Source organism: Hirundo rustica, chromosome 1 (genome assembly GCF_015227805.2).
Source record: "Hirundo rustica isolate bHirRus1 chromosome 1, bHirRus1.pri.v3, whole genome shotgun sequence".
Classification (NCBI taxonomy): domain Eukaryota; kingdom Metazoa; phylum Chordata; class Aves; order Passeriformes; family Hirundinidae; genus Hirundo; species Hirundo rustica.
Window position 1 is genome coordinate 95,037,971 of NC_053450.1, and position 15,695 is coordinate 95,053,665.

At 39.6% G+C, this 15,695-nt stretch overlaps 1 protein-coding gene across 4 annotated transcripts in view; it reads right to left on the reverse strand.

The window, feature by feature from the left end:
- KIAA0319 (KIAA0319 ortholog) overlaps window positions 1-15,695 on the reverse strand; it is a 60,168-nt gene that overhangs the window by 12,509 nt on the left and 31,964 nt on the right. For 2 of the 4 annotated variants that reach the window (XM_040058293.2, XM_040058302.2), the window contains exons 5-14: window positions 14,025-14,123; window positions 13,253-13,350; window positions 12,788-12,875; window positions 12,155-12,247; window positions 11,559-11,691; window positions 9,628-9,856; window positions 6,276-6,399; window positions 4,757-4,889; window positions 3,191-3,339; window positions 1,041-1,192 (exon numbers count right to left, since the gene is read on the reverse strand). In XM_040058293.2, coding sequence (XP_039914227.1) covers window positions 1,041-1,192; window positions 3,191-3,339; window positions 4,757-4,889; window positions 6,276-6,399; window positions 9,628-9,856; window positions 11,559-11,691; window positions 12,155-12,247; window positions 12,788-12,875; window positions 13,253-13,350; window positions 14,025-14,123 — 1,298 coding nt within the window. The remainder of the gene's footprint in view (window positions 1-1,040; window positions 1,193-3,190; window positions 3,340-4,756; window positions 4,890-6,275; window positions 6,400-9,627; window positions 9,857-11,558; window positions 11,692-12,154; window positions 12,248-12,787; window positions 12,876-13,252; window positions 13,351-14,024; window positions 14,124-15,695) is intronic. The other 2 variants (XM_040058310.2, XM_040058315.2) reach the window with 2 other exon arrangements.

Genomic DNA, 15,695 nt, shown 5'->3' on the forward strand with positions numbered 1-15,695 from the left:
GTTTCATTATCAAGTCAGCTATCTGGTATGATGCTGTGTGTTCTTGCTTTGACTTTTGGGACAAATGTGATCTGCCCACAGTTTATAGCAGAGTAATGAAATTTGGAAATGACAGTTAATGAGGATGTCTGCACACTATGGGTATTTTCATTAAAAATACCCAAAGAGAGAACAGCTGACAGTCTGAAGAACCCAGCTTCTTGAAAATCCAAGACAGTTACAATATTATTTCTCAATTTTATTCCATATCCTTAGTTCTGCTTTCTTAACTACTAATTTCTTCTCTTTGGAGTTCATTTTCAACTATCAACTCTTCCAGCTATATTTAAACGAAATCTCTTCAATTCTTACACCCCCATGTAAATTGCTTCTGGAAGGTTTTTTTTTCTATGACTTTGCTTTTATCTCCTCTCCCAGTACTTGCTGATTTACCGCTGTCTTCCTGAGACCAATGAGCTGTCCACAACACATTTTGCAAACAGGGAAAAAACTTATCCCAGTTTTATTAGACGACATATAACTGAAGTTTATCCTCAGGTATTTACGCTGTCTGCCCCACTCAGAGAGCAGAACCCCCTGCCCTAACGCCACAGGCTAACCACCATCGTCTGCCAGGAAAGGTACCTACACATATAATGCCAAACACCATTTTTACCTTAAACTTTAAATTTTACCTCATATGCTATCAGGCAGGATTCCTTACTCTTTACTGGTACTTGCTCTCTCAGACACTTCCTTCTTTGGAATATCTGTATTTCAGATTTTTTTTTTTTTTTTCTTTTAAACACATTAGCTTCATAATATCACCAATTACTCTGCATAGGACTAAGGACTAAGTACTGCTGCAGTCCTTAGTTACTATATTCTTTAGCTGTACCTAAAATATTACCAGCCTCTTGAACCACAGCCTTACACAGAGCAGGGGAGACAAACCAGAAACAGGCACCACACCTGACAGCATCTTATGGGTCGAACCTGCTCTCCCTGCAGTTACGTGCATAACAAAAGCCAAATTTTGTTAAAACCTTCAAGAAACTTACCCCAGCTGCTGGGCTTTGACCATCTCGAATCCACAAATATGACACAATTCCCTGGTCATCAGCAGACCCTGAGCCATCCAAGGTAACAGAGTTGTTTGGAAGGACTAGAACATGCTTCCCACCAGCATGTGCCCGGGGTGGACTGTTGTTTTCTAGCCATAAAAATAGTGGAGAAGAATTTACTTTCAAAATATGTGACATGCTATTGGCAATACACCCATGCTACAATTCTTTACCTGCTGATTAGAGACAATAACAGAACCTCATGTCAAAGCTACAGGGAAAGGATGAGTGGGTATACAAAATCTGTCTCTGAGCTTATTGCAGTTTCAAAAGGCATTGTGAGATATTCTATTTACAGTCTCACAATAACTTAAGCATCAAATCTTCTCAGTCAAGCAAAAAGATTTTCTGCCGACTTAGAAACACAGCCCAGCGTGAGATCACCATGCTGGGACCTTCTCATCTGGAAAATCACTTATTACCCAATAGCAGTTTGTGCAAGATCTTACATCTTCAAAAATTTAGGCAAAATGCAATCAGGAAACTTAATCTTAAGTCTAATTCCCAAATGTTTTTTGCACACCACTAGCAGTGAAACTAGCATGAATTGGGCATATGGTGAAAAAAAGTCAAAGAAATATGAACATGTTCTCTTTCCAGAAACCAGGCATCAGATTTTTTTTTCATAACACAAATAGTAAGCCAGGGCTCAAGGAAGCTGTGGGGCTGAGCAAAATACCTCACTGGACACAAATAGTTGGACATAAATAATTCAGTCCTGGGCAGATCTCAAGGGTTTTGGCAATAACAGCATAGGGTTGTGTCTCTTTCAAGTAAAACCAGTTGACTAAACATGGTTATTGAAAAATGAGTATTTTTTATACCAAACCTGCAACAGTAGACAGAACTTACTGTGGCTATAGTTCACAGCACAAACAAGACCATGGACACCTTTGGGCCGAGCTGTTGCCACATATTTCTAACTGAGCACTAAGTAAAACTCTGAAACAGTTCAAGCAATGATGTATATAAGTAAAACAATGTCCAGCTTCGTCTCCAAGATGCAAATGGGTCACAGTAATCCCAATCCCATGTATAAATTGGACAGAGACTGGATGTGGAATAGTCAGCATAACACCACTAAGCCTTGAAGGGAAGGACTTGGGGTGTTGACTGACAAGAAGCTCAGCATGACCCAGCAACGTGCATTCACAGTCCTGAAAGCCAATCCTGGGCTTGCTGACATCAACACATCCCTGGAAATATCCAGGGCCAGGTTGGATGGGGCTTTGAGCTGCCTGGTCAATTGGAAGGTGTCCCAGTTTATGGCAGGAGGTTTGGAATGAGATGATTTTCAAGGTCCCTTCAAACCCAAATCATGCTGTGATACTATGATTATCCTAAAGCATCTTTCACAGCATGTGCATTGGGGAAAAAAATCCAAAAATCTAAAATACCCCACACTACAGCAACTGCTTCTCTGTAAAATTAAAAAAAAAAAAAAACCAAAAAACAAACCCCAACAACAACAAAACACTCACTACCACAACATACCACCAAAATTAAAAAAAAAAAAAAAACAACAAAAAAAACCCCAACAAACCAAACCAAACCAAAAAAAGCCCAAAACCAACCAACCAACCAAAAAACCCACAAAAACCCCAAAACAAAACACAAAGCCAAAAACAAAACAGAAAAAACCAACCAAACAAAAAAAACAACCCAGTTTTTTTTAATACTAAATTTTTAAGTGGAACTTGGTTCACTGGGATGTCACTTCTTGGATGTTACTTTAAAATCCACAGTAAAACTGTTTTTCTGCTCAAAGCTTAATTTCAAGGATAAAATAAAAATATATCTTCTTGATGATGTAGACACGCAATTGTCAAAAATATTATTTTGGAGCAAGTTTATTACAACTAATTTTGCATATATTGAACACTAAAACAGGTTGCATCAAATGAAATTCATTCTGCCAGTCACTCACAATACTGCTTTACTACAAAAGAGAAGTTTTCTTAAACACATTTGAAATATAACAACAAATATGTTATAGCTTTCTGTTCTGATTTCCTTCACATTCCGTCAGCAACTGAATGAACTGTCCAGCTGCCCACCAAGCCCTAAGAAGCAGCAGCCAGGCTTACCTTCCTTCACAGTAATGGAGAGCACAGATGCACTGCTCAAGCCCTGCTGGTCTTTCACAGTCAGCCTGAAGTGATAGGTACCAACCTGGAGACCACTCACAGTTGCTATTGCCTTGTCATCGTTTTCCATCTGTACGGAGCTTGGCCCACTGAAACAAAACATCTCACAACAATAATGATGTCCAGCCAGCCGAACTGTGAGTTCAGCAGCATTGCTCAGGCCTTTTGATTTTATGTGTTGTAGTTCTACTACTGCTATAAGCACTGATGGCTAAAGAAGTATTTGAGACATGAGTAAGTTTAGAGAATTAATTAATGCCTGTTTTCAATACATTCGAAGCACAAGCACACATTCCCACCTATTAGAAGAGCAGCAAATACCCCCTAGAAGTTCAACCTCACCACAGTTCTATTTCATGAAAGCAAGAAAATAGAACTATAACTAATAGCTATTTCATGCAAATTACATTGCTCTAAGAGCCAGTCATCACCTGTACAGGCTGCCAGCAGACCTCTTTCTGCACTGGGTACGACAGCTGCATGAGTTAAAATATCTTGCCCTTTCATTAAGGATCAGTTAGGTTTGCACATAAACATACAATTATAAGGTTTTGTAAAATATTTTCAATCATCATTCAAGATTTAGTCATCCATTACCGGAAGTTCAGGGCAAAGTCACCGACACTTTACTGTTCAATAAACAAGTGACTGAGAAACTCTAGTTTTAAGCACAAATGGAAAAACTTTGTGAAGTGGCTCTCTCTCCCCCGGAGCCCCTCCTCCATTTTAGCCTTGGCTAGCTTGAGAGAGAAACTACGCCAGGAGGAATTTTCCATTCAGGGCCTTAAAGATCCCAGAGGCTGCTGGAACCTTTTCCTTTAGAGAGAACAGGCGTCTGTTGATGGCAAAAGGAAAGAGTCTGCCCTTGGTCTGGGGGGAATCATGACTTCATGCTGGGGTCCTGCCCACGCAGAGTCTGGAGCTCAGTCCAGTCCCCGTCTCGGTCCCAAGAGCAAGAGAGATTTTCCCACGTGGTCTCCTTGCTTTTACCCAGGGAGAAGGGGCTAGAGGCAGGGACAAGGCACTACCCAATCAGGAATAAGGTGGGAGTGGAACAGAGTTGGATTACATTCCAGCGTGGGAGGATGGGCGGGGAGATGGAGCAGGGACAAACCTTGTGATACATTTTTCAGGGGAACAGGGTGGTACAAAAGAAATCATTACAAAACCCAATATAAAAATGAAATACAATATAAACCCAAATAATGAGCCACAACAACTTTGCATGTTACAGGATGCAACCCAAGCCTGCTACTTGCTTTCTAACAGGAGACACAGAAGTTCCTGTCATTTTCTCTTAACTTTATAAAAGTAGGCCTCAAAATGAAACATTGTAAAACATAGATACTGCCTGAGCTTTTCAAGTTCAACTTAAAATTTCTATTTCTTATGCTATTACTGCCCAAGTGGGATTGTCCTGAAAGCAGGATTGAGCATGAGGCTCTAGACCCAATCGCTTTCATTTTGTCCTCTATTTTACTGAAGAATAGTAAAATCTTTGGATACCTGATATTTTCCCAGTGATAGAAGACAATGCCTTGGTCATCTTGGCTTTTGCTTCCGTCCAATGTAGTACTTTCTACTGGGAAGGTCAATTCCTTGTCAGGACCAGCCACTGCTACTGGAGGACTGTTATTTTCTGCAAAAATAGTATTTAGTGTATGACATTTACTAGGTAATCACTGGCAAGGCTTGCCAATCAGATTTTACAGGGGGTATTTTAATAAAATTTTGATATATTGGCTCAAAAGGTACAAACCACAAGTATGATGTGCAAGCCAGCAGGTGGGAGAGGTCATCTGTGCAGCAAGCCAAATCCCACAGCAAGTGGGATCTCAAACCCCACAGCAAGCACTCCTTTTTCATAGTCCTATCTGAAGGCACAGTCACGCTCCCAAAAATCTTGCTGCATGCCCAATGCATTTCGTGAAATGTCACAAAACATGCATGGTGGGCTATTGTTCTGTCTATCCCTTTCAAAACCTCCCACACAAATATGATTCTTTGCCCATAGAGAAGATACTGACCCATTCTGTCTGCTGTTCAAGGCCACTGTGTTAATGCCAATTTAGAGTTTTTGAGAATTTAGCACAGAAACATAACCTCTTACTCTGTTTTCAGCCTATCCTTTTGTGACATGGTAAAACTGGCAATGCTACCATTTTCCTGGGTATTTATTTACCCTTGGGCCTAACTTCAGCAATAGCATCTTTCTAACTCCACACTATAACGGGTCCTAAAAGGCACCACCACACACCACACTTCCAGTTCATGTTCTTGATTTCTGCAGTGAATGACTGCTGTAAAGTTGCCTCAGAAGGGATCATCTACAAAAGATGTATATTAAGTGGCAACAGGAAGATAAAGCATTCCCCCATGGCGGAATGTGAGACCTGCACATGGACAGAAAAAGCCACTGTGGATGTAAAAAGTAAACATACTGTAAAAGAAAAAGGCACTAAAAAAAAAATCACATGAGGCCCAGATCACTTGGGCTTATTCATCATTTGGCTCTTACACATAAATAAACATGTGAAAGATGCAGCTTTTGAAAAGTCCTTGGTCGACACTTTTTCCTAGGAAACACAATGGAATTCAAGTGAATTCAAATCACACAAGGACTCTTACAGGAGAATTGCAAAACAATAAGAAAACTGAGCAAAGCACTGATTGATGCTCTGAGCAGCTTTCAAAACAGATTTTGTAGGACATGAAACTCAAGACCTACAATTTGGGTTTTAGAAGCACATTCAAACAGACCTCTGTTGCCTTATATAACCTGTGAACTGTACGTTGATGTGAACCCTCAGGATCACCACCTGGATTTTGTTTGATTGATTCTATACTTAACTGCCTGCATTGACAGAAAATGGAGTTTGATAAGGAACCCCTTGATCCAGGGGTACCAGGCATTGGGGCTGCCATATCAGTGGTGCAATGTGGGGAGAGCAGGTGTTGGAGAATGGCACCAAGGCACCAGGCTGGGCCAGCCCTGGGGGACCCAGACATGCCTGCAGTGACTTACCAGGCTGCACGATCAGTGTGACCTCAGCTGTGGAGCGCTGTCGCGCTGAGTCCGTCACAGTCAGCTGGAACGTGTAATCTCCTTCCTGCATTGCAGAGAGCTGCAGGTACGGCGTCCGCACGCCCTTCGCAGCACCCATAAGGACAGAGCACGAGACAAAACAGAAAAGGTCGTGGGTAATGAAAGGTCTTACAGAGCAAATGTAAAGAAAAAGAAACGCTTAAATACAGTGTTTGAGCAAGGAGTTTATACGCCTTGCAGATAAAGAGGAGGCTTAAATTTTGGTGCACAGACAGAGGTAACACGTTCACTATTGCAACTGTTCCTACCAACCCAGAGAAATATATATAGGCAATAATTCCTAATTTCTTCTGTTGGTATAACCACTGCATTATTTCTCGACAACCATTCTGAATTAGGAAATTAAACACTGATGAAAATTCCTGCAGCTTATTCCATTTCCTTAGGGATATTCTAAAAGCAAACAATATTACATCCTTTAGTACTAAAAATTGTCAAATGCAAAACCAAGCTTGACTTGAACCCAGGTGTCTTGGTTTTGAAAGACAGTTGTCTGCCAGGGAAAACTAGAGCCTCCCTTCGAATGGAGAATGTAAACCCCCTTCCCTCCAAATTACTATAATTTTGCAATTAGGGACTCTCAGGCAAAGATATGGGAAATAGGAGTAACAGTTCTTTACTAGGAATATTAAAAATAAAAAGGAAAATACAAATGTAGTAGTACAAAAAAAAAAAAAAAAAAAAGCAAGGAAGCAAACAAGGATCCTGCAAAAAACCCTCACGGAGTCGACCTGGCACCCTGGTGATCAGAGTGTTGGAAGCAGTCCAGATAAGTCCTTCTGGAGTAACAGATGTGGTTCTGTGAAGTAGAGATGGTCCTGTAAAAAATCCAGTGGTGGTGAGATGGGTCCAGTCTTCCTCCAGGAACCCAGTGGAAAAACAGGATACCTTGTGTCCTTCAGTCCCAGCTTTTATCTAGCTGGGAACAGTTGGCTCCTCCCCCACTGCATGGAGCATCTCACAATGGGATGGAGTAATGTGTCATGTCATTGGTGGGCCCTAATGGCCTATTATCAGAACATGTCTCCTTGGAGGATGGAGGGGTGGTGAAAGAGATTAAGAAACACTGCCCCACTTGGTTTTAATGGCTGGGCCATTATCAGGAGGCATCCTCCTCCTTCCTCCCTGGAGGGGCAAAAGAAGGGCAAAACATCTCCCCAAAAAAACAGCTTTCAAGAGATTAAATAGAATGCACATTTTTAGGTTACATAATCCAATACACCAGAAAAAACAGGGTTATGAAAAAAACCCACAACCTATTAAACGCGACAACTCTGTCCTGAGTTTACTCTTCCATGAGCATTTGCTGGTACCTATAGCATCTCATTAAATGACTGGGACCTGCTATAGGTCCTTTTGCCAGTAAAATGAACATTTGTGGCATCTCTCATATGAGGAATACCAAATCATAATGCAAATAGGTTTGGCTTTTTTTTCTTTTTTTTTTAATAAAGATGACAATAAGAACAAAGAGATTTGATTAAATTAATAACTAACCAGCAGAGGTACTTGTTACATTGCATTCTAACTAGCAGATATCACATAATACACCACAGACCAGCATTCTCTGGAGTGGTCCAGAGAAGAGCCATGAAGATGGGTCAGAGGGCTGTAGCACCTCTCCAAAAAACGGCTGAGAAAGTTGGAGTTGTTTAGCCTGGAAAGGGAAGGCTCTGGGGAGACCTCATTGAAGTCTTCCAGTACCTAAAGGGGGCTTATAAAAGGAGGGAGAGGGACTTTTTATATGGGCAGATAGAGACAAGAAAAGAGGGAATAATTTCAAAGAAAGGAAGAAGGTTTGCATTAGATATTAGAAGAAATTATTTACTCAGAAGGTGGTGAAGCACCGGCACAGTTTGCCCAGAGAAGCTGTGGATACTCCATCACTGGAACTGTTTAAGGCCAAACTGGATGGGGCCCTGAACAATCTGGTATAGTGAGTGACATCCCTGCCCATGGCAAGGTGTTAGAACAAGATGATCTTCAATGTTCCTTCCAACTCAAACCATTCTATGATTCTATGACCCTCAGCTTCAGGCACATGAAAAAGATTACTAGTCTGTTGAAAAGAAACTGTAATATGCACTTGGATTTCCACATTAAATACCCAGTGAATCCACTGGATATCTCGAGCAGTCACTCCCTTCCTTCAGAAAGGTTGCTTCACTGTTGAACAGCTCTCAAAAACTACAAGTTCAGTTTGCTTGGGTGCTTTTGCAAAGTTTTTGTCTTGGTGTATGATCAGAAAAAGTCATTATGCTATAAATCGTTCCATAATCTTTAATTTCCTCTACAGTGTAGCCTTGCATTAATAATACTACTTCTTTCCTAAATAGATCTACAGTGATCGCCTTTCAATTCTGAAGATCTAAAGCATTTGCCAACATGGCAGAAATCAAATTCATAAAAAAATTGCTCCTGAGTTTCAGCTGGATTCATTACATAAATTATCTCAACTGCCTACAGAGCTGTAAGAATCTCCAACTTACCAAATGCAAATCAAATGAAAATATTTATTCTCAGATTAAATATATATATATATAATCGGAGAATAAATATTTTCATATTATATATATATATTACAGATATATATATATTACAGAAATTATAAATTTCTGTAATTATAAATTACAGAATTTGTTATCTTATTTTCATGACTGTTTTTGTTGAGATATATATATATATATATATATATATATATATATCAACAAAAACAGTCATGAAAATAAGATAACAAATTCTGTAAGCCCTCACTGGAAATCCATGTTTTAGTGAGCATAAAAATCCACTACAGAGCATTGCTGTATAAACACTGCCAAAAGGTATTGTCATCTTTCACTCAGAAAGTTAAGTTTCTATTTGAGTTCTAGTCTCTCCAGGAGAGAGTGTTTCAAGAAAACTCTGACTATTCCCACATTCTTCTATAACTAGTTTTCAGCCTGCCCAGAGCCTCAGAAGATGGGAGCCTGTGAAACAGCCTCTAGGGTTCCAGGACAGACAATGTGAACTTGAAGTCTTTGCAAACCACCAGGGAACAAGCAAGTTTGTTTGGCCCCAAAGAATTAAAAAAAAAAAAAAAAAAAAAAAGAAAAGGAATTAAAAGTAGTATCTAAAAGAAGAGGTGAATACATGTGAGAGAAAAACAAACAAAAAAACCCCATCACTCTAGGTATTTCAGTGTCTCTGAGCAGTTACTTAGGTATGTGTTTGCTCATGTTAGAGGCAAAGATAAAAGAGGTTTTCAGTCCTGTGCAAGGAGAAATAAACATACCTGCATTGCTACAACCTTGCCTTTGCTTCTGGGACTGAGCGACCACTCATAGCTGACAATTTCATGGTCATCACTGCTCTGGTTTCCATTCAGTGTGATGAAGTTCTGGGGCAAAGTGACTGCCTGATTCGGTCCTGCATTAGCAATAGGTGGGTAATCCACTGGCTTGTTAACAGTCAGTGATGCAATGGTGGAATTGGCTGCTCCATCTGAATCAATCACTGTGAGTCTACAACAGGAAGAACAGTATCTGTTAAGATGAACTTCTGCCAACTTCTAAACTGAAATATTAATATTTTTCTGGCCCTTTTTCAAACACCACCAAAACAAAAGCCACTGATTATGTGATATGAACTTCTGCTTCAGACACACATATCCCTCAACTAAAGCAGGAAAGAAATTCAGAAAACTTTACAAACACAAGTTTCAACCTTTAAGAAAAACTACAACAACAAAAAAAGCCTAGTTACTCTGGATCCCAGATTAAACCCTTTACCTGCTGTCAATGGCAACTTCACCATTCACTAAGAATTATTTTAGAAATGTACTCAGTGAAAAACAGGGATTTTATTCATCACCTACAGTGAAACAGTATAGTGAAACACATAAAACTACTCTGGATGTTCAGAAGCCCTGCTTATAGAACAGAAGCAGATCCTCACTTCTTATTCCTTTATTGCACACCATTACTAATTTTAATGAAACTTAATATCAATATCAAGTTACAAAACTAAAAATGTACAGGGTTTTAAAAAAACCCAAACATTACTGCCTCTCAAAAGCATAAAATAATCTTAAAATGAGACTACTGCAGGCACTTCAAAGGGATGAAAGCAAACTTCTGCAGTGTGATGACCAACTAATCTCTAATCTACCTCTGTTATGAAAACTGCATACAGCTGACCACATGGAAGGGAACCTGAGCAGGAACAAAACTAGTGCTTATTATCTCAGACATTAGGAAATATGTACATTTTGCAATTGGTGCACATCCATGTGTATCAAGGGCACTGAATTTTTTGACCAGCTAATTTCTTGTTATCTTCAACACACTGCTCTACTGTTCAAGTAAGTCAGCCTCCCTCAAAGGTGCAGAGATGTAACAACTGACTTCTTAATGCCCTAGGGTTTGGAACATACTTAGAAGCATTGCTTGTAAGCAAGACTCTGCCCTTTCTAACATGGAAAAAAAAAATAACACTCATTTCTGCTACTGCCTGATATGGACCAATTCCAGTAAAAAATACAGAATTAAAGTAGAAGCTGTAAAACTTTTGGTGAAACTTAATGTGAAGCACCACAGTTAATGTATATGTATGCTGGCTCTGACAAGGTGGGTCAATGGGAAGTCTGTCTCTGTGTATACAGGACTTTAAGTTCAGAAAAAGGACTGATTTTTACTAAAGCACCTTGAACCACAAACATTGCTTCCACTATGTGGGCAACCCCATCTTCAGCAATGCATAAATGAAGGCAACCAGTAGCAAGGCAAATGCTTTTATAAAGAACAGAATGCCTCTTAGTAAAATCAGCACATAACAGTGTCTTGTGAGGATCAGTCTGCCAATATTCTGTTTGTTACCACCCTTCAGAGGACGACTTTCACAGCCTGACTCATAGTTTCATTCAGGGCACTAGCCATCTTCTAAGCTGGGAAAAAAAATAGTCTGTCGCAGTTGTTATTGCTGGAAGTGGGGACATATTTCATTAACGATACCTTATTTTCTGTAATTTTGTGTTATAAAGGATCACTACAAACTTTTTTTAATAAAACTGTTCCCTATGTTTCTCGACTGTGCAAAATGAAGAGCAATAGTATGCAGAAGAAAAAATAAGTTCTTTGTTTGAGGAGATACATGTGAGCACAGAAAAAACCCAAACATTTAGCTGGTATCACAGATAAGCCCCCAGGAAAATCATCATGCAGGTACCTGAAGGTGTAGTTTCCAGGAACAAGGTTAGACAAGTGCAAGACAGGTGTGTCAGCAGATGCCTTCTGCTCTCGCAGGGGACCTTTAATTTCCTCCCAGTGGTAACTCACTATCTTCGCATCATCTAAGCTTTCTACATTCATTGAAGAAAAATACATCAGTTTCTTGTAGCAATTGCTGGAATGAATATTTAAGTTGCTCATACGTTCATCCCTAGCTGGTTTTCTACAATTATCTCTACAAGTATAGTTGAATATGCTTCATGAACCACAGAGTCACACCAAGTTACCTTTCATATGATTTATGTACAGAGGCTCTGTGGGCAGGACAAGAAGAAGCTATAAGAGTAGCTGCTGTTTGGATGTAGCAGTCTCTGATGCACTGCATTTCAATCTCCAAGTGCAAGGTTGTGTTTTATAATTTTTTAATTTATTAAAATAATCTATAACTGGACACATATTCCCAAAATAAATCATTAGTCAGGGAACTTCTGAGAAGTGTAGGAAGAAGATATTTCACTTGTAATTGACAAACAATAATGTTGTAACTGTACATTAAAAATATAGAATATAAGCACAGGATGGTCCAGTACATACGACTGCCATCGATGAAAGTGGAAGTTGTAGGCAAAGAAACTTCTTGCACTTTGGGTGAAGCAACAGCAACAGGTGGCTGGTTAATTCTGGCTGCTATGAGAAAGATAGGGGGGGAAGAAAAAAAGGGGAAGAAAAAAAAAATTAGTGAAAGCCTGGGCAAAACTAATGTTAAGTCTACAGATCAACAGTCCCCAGTGATTAAATCTAGGACACACAGCTTTGCAGCACTGCTGTCCTTTTTGGACAAGGCAAAGAAGAGGTTACTGATGAGCAGTGCACTGGCACAGCAGTGTTCCAAGAGGTGTAATTCAGATCAGAGCCATGCACTGTAAGCTGCAGATAGAGCCGGATCAGCACATGACTGCTGTCCCTAGCTGGAGAACAGGACCAGGAAAGGCAGCATGATGATATCTCGGGCTTTGCCTGAGGAGGGGGAAAGACTAGAGAGCATTTAAACACAGTGAGCAAGACCCTTAGCTCTACTTCCTTAAAACCCCTTATAGACACCAAGGGATGAAACACACCAGCATGACTGGACTGACAATGTCTTTGACAAGGAGTAACTGAGAGACTGTTTGATAAGTATGCTGTACTTGTGTCAAAGAAATTAATTACATCAGTCAAATGATTTACCTGGTTTGACCGTGACATTTACAAAACCTTCGCCAAAGGCATTTTCACCAGAAACTGTCACTTTGAAGGCATAAAGTCCCACTGATAACTGAGACAAACACAGATAGGGTTACATGTTGAATTATACAAAAGAAATATGCTTAAATCTAACAATCATATCACAAAAGAATAAATCTGGATGCCCAAATCCTCAAACTACTATGATAAACACATACATAAAAGGCCACTAGTCCCTGTCTGAGAGTGAGGATATGAAGCAAACACTGACCAATCTTTACTCTATCTTAGAAAATTATTAGAGCATGCCAAGAGACTGGCATAAATTTGGTGACACAAACAAGTGAAGAGACTCAGGATGGCATGAAGCCATTTGAACTCCTTGAACCAAGATGCCCTTCCCCACAGGTTACAATTATATGAAAGGACCACACAAATATAATGAGCCTGAGCTTACAGCTCACTTACATGAGAGAGCTTCAAAGTCTGGCTGTGCCTGTGCTCCATTTCCCCACTATAATCAGCAGGATGACTGATTAAGCTCCACTCATAGGTGTAGGCTGTTTCTAAGAGCAATAACACAGCATAAGAACAATCAGTTTTGTGTTCAAGATAAGGCCATAAAACAAAGAAATTGAGTTCACAACTCATCAGATAAAATGCTACAGTATGAAATCATGACCGCTACTGCTTAAGCCTGTAAAATGAAGCAGTATGACCACATGTTAAACTCCCAGTGTGTTGCAACTAGGTAAAGCAGCAAGGATGTAATCACAAATAATCGACCCCTTCACAAAAAACAGTTTCATGTGAAGCCAATATATAGTACATAATAAGTACATGTACTTATGAAACATCTTTTACTTGCTCTTGCAATTCAGAAGCTGGCAGTTTTAGGGTAAATGTTGCATTCAAAACACACTTTCCCACATCTCCTGAGCTTTACAACAAGATGCTGAAATCTAGGCCACATCATCTTTTGGTAGAAATTATAGGTTTTCTATTGAACCATCTGGCTAATGAGTTCAGTCTTAAAGTTAAAGCCACCTAAAAAAAAAATTCCTCTTTAAAATCCAGCAGAAGAAATCCTCTCTGCAGTTGGAGCCACAAAAGAGGCAGTATTAGAAATGAGAAAAATTGTTTTATCCCAAGTGGTGGATGTTCACATAACTCAGAACTTGTCTGCATTTACAAGTAGGTAGTGTGTGCATCTCCTTGTGTACCAAGGCATTCAACTCACCTGTAGATGGTGGTGGGATAGCAAAGGCATTCAGTTCAACCTCATTTTTGGGTAATATCACTTGTATATTATCTCCAACAGACACAGTAAGTTCTTTAACTGCATATAAGATAGGATGAGTACACTATGTTATAACAGATGGAACTGATATAAATTTAGTATCTTCAAAACTATTTGCAATGGATTAAGTAACATTTGACAAGTACTCCACAGAGAACAGGCACCGATAATTTAAAATAATATTTCCTTAATGTATTATAAAATAATGATCTATTTAATGATGACTGTGATTCCCTCACCTTTTACCAAACTCAAGATTTTTTTCTTCTCCAGCTATGAAGTGTCATTTTGCCTACTTCTGTTTCAGAGAAAAGCATTTTCATTATTCCTTCATATCAGAGGTAACAACACTCTGCATAAAGAGTTATGTATTTTTCTAAGTAATTGGAAATGCAGGAATTAAAAAAATAAAGTTACAGAAGACAAAAAAGCTTAGTAGAACTTTAATATCACATTTTCGCTTAGTAGAACTTTAATATCACACTTTCTTTCACCAAGAAGTACTAATTCTATGTTCGTCTGGCACTTGTAAGGCAGGTTCCAATATCCATCTTGTATTCCTTTTAAAAAATCCACTTGCATAGCAGGGAAAATGGTTATTTCTTATCCGAACTGCCCATTCAATCCACTTGCTATCCAGTCTTTGTCTGTGAAAATTTTCTCTTTCAAAAAATGTCAAAGTACACAAAAAACAGCTCCCAGCAGAAACATATCAAAGCACAACTTAGCAAAAGTTCACTTAGTTCTGTATTTCAAATGTTCTAAATATCCTGCTTTTAATACTGGGAAACCACAGAACAATAGTTCTCCAAAGGCAGCATTTGCTAGTGTCTAAATGTCCAACTTAAACAAACTTAGAAGGGATGCCAAAGAAGCTACTCAGCAGTGGCAGCTGATGGGTCTAAAAATGGATTGAGTTAAGGCACTGACAGCACACTTTCTGTCACTGCTACTTAAATTCACCCAAGGCTTCACAACTGATCATGGAAGTTGCCCTAGACACCTGTGGAATGAAGGTTTGCGCTTGGACATTCACATGAGATGATAATCAAATGACTAGAAGAGGGTGATGGCCAAAAGAGAAAAGGAGTGACTGTCATTGAGACTTTCTAGACAGTCTGGCTGAGAACACACAAACTTTAGGCAATCCTTGTATAAAGCAATACCTACAGTGAGATTCATCACAACCTTCCTTCCCTTCTTCCAAACTCCTTTTTGGGCCCCCTTCAACTGCCTTCTTCACAGAAGGAGGAAGAGGAAGAGCTGCCTAGTCAACAGTCAGTGGTAATGATGATCCATTTTCTTGGAGATCAATCTCTTGTACCTTATCTCTTCCTGTTACCTTCCGTTGCTATCCTGGCTGGCAGGTGGCATTTTGGTAGAGGGAGTCAAGAATGTCCCAAACCAGACTTTCTCGACCAGGAAGCAAAGAGCTTAGCTCTCCACATCCCTCAGTACATTAGGAGCGCAGAAAAACACACATTTGTGCTTCTCTGCTTCTTGTGGCCCTGCTAACCCTTTGTGTGCACAGGGAGGCAGGAAACTCAGCAGGAGAAAGGAGACACAAACATACACACAGAATTTAACACAACTACAGAGGACATGGTGGTT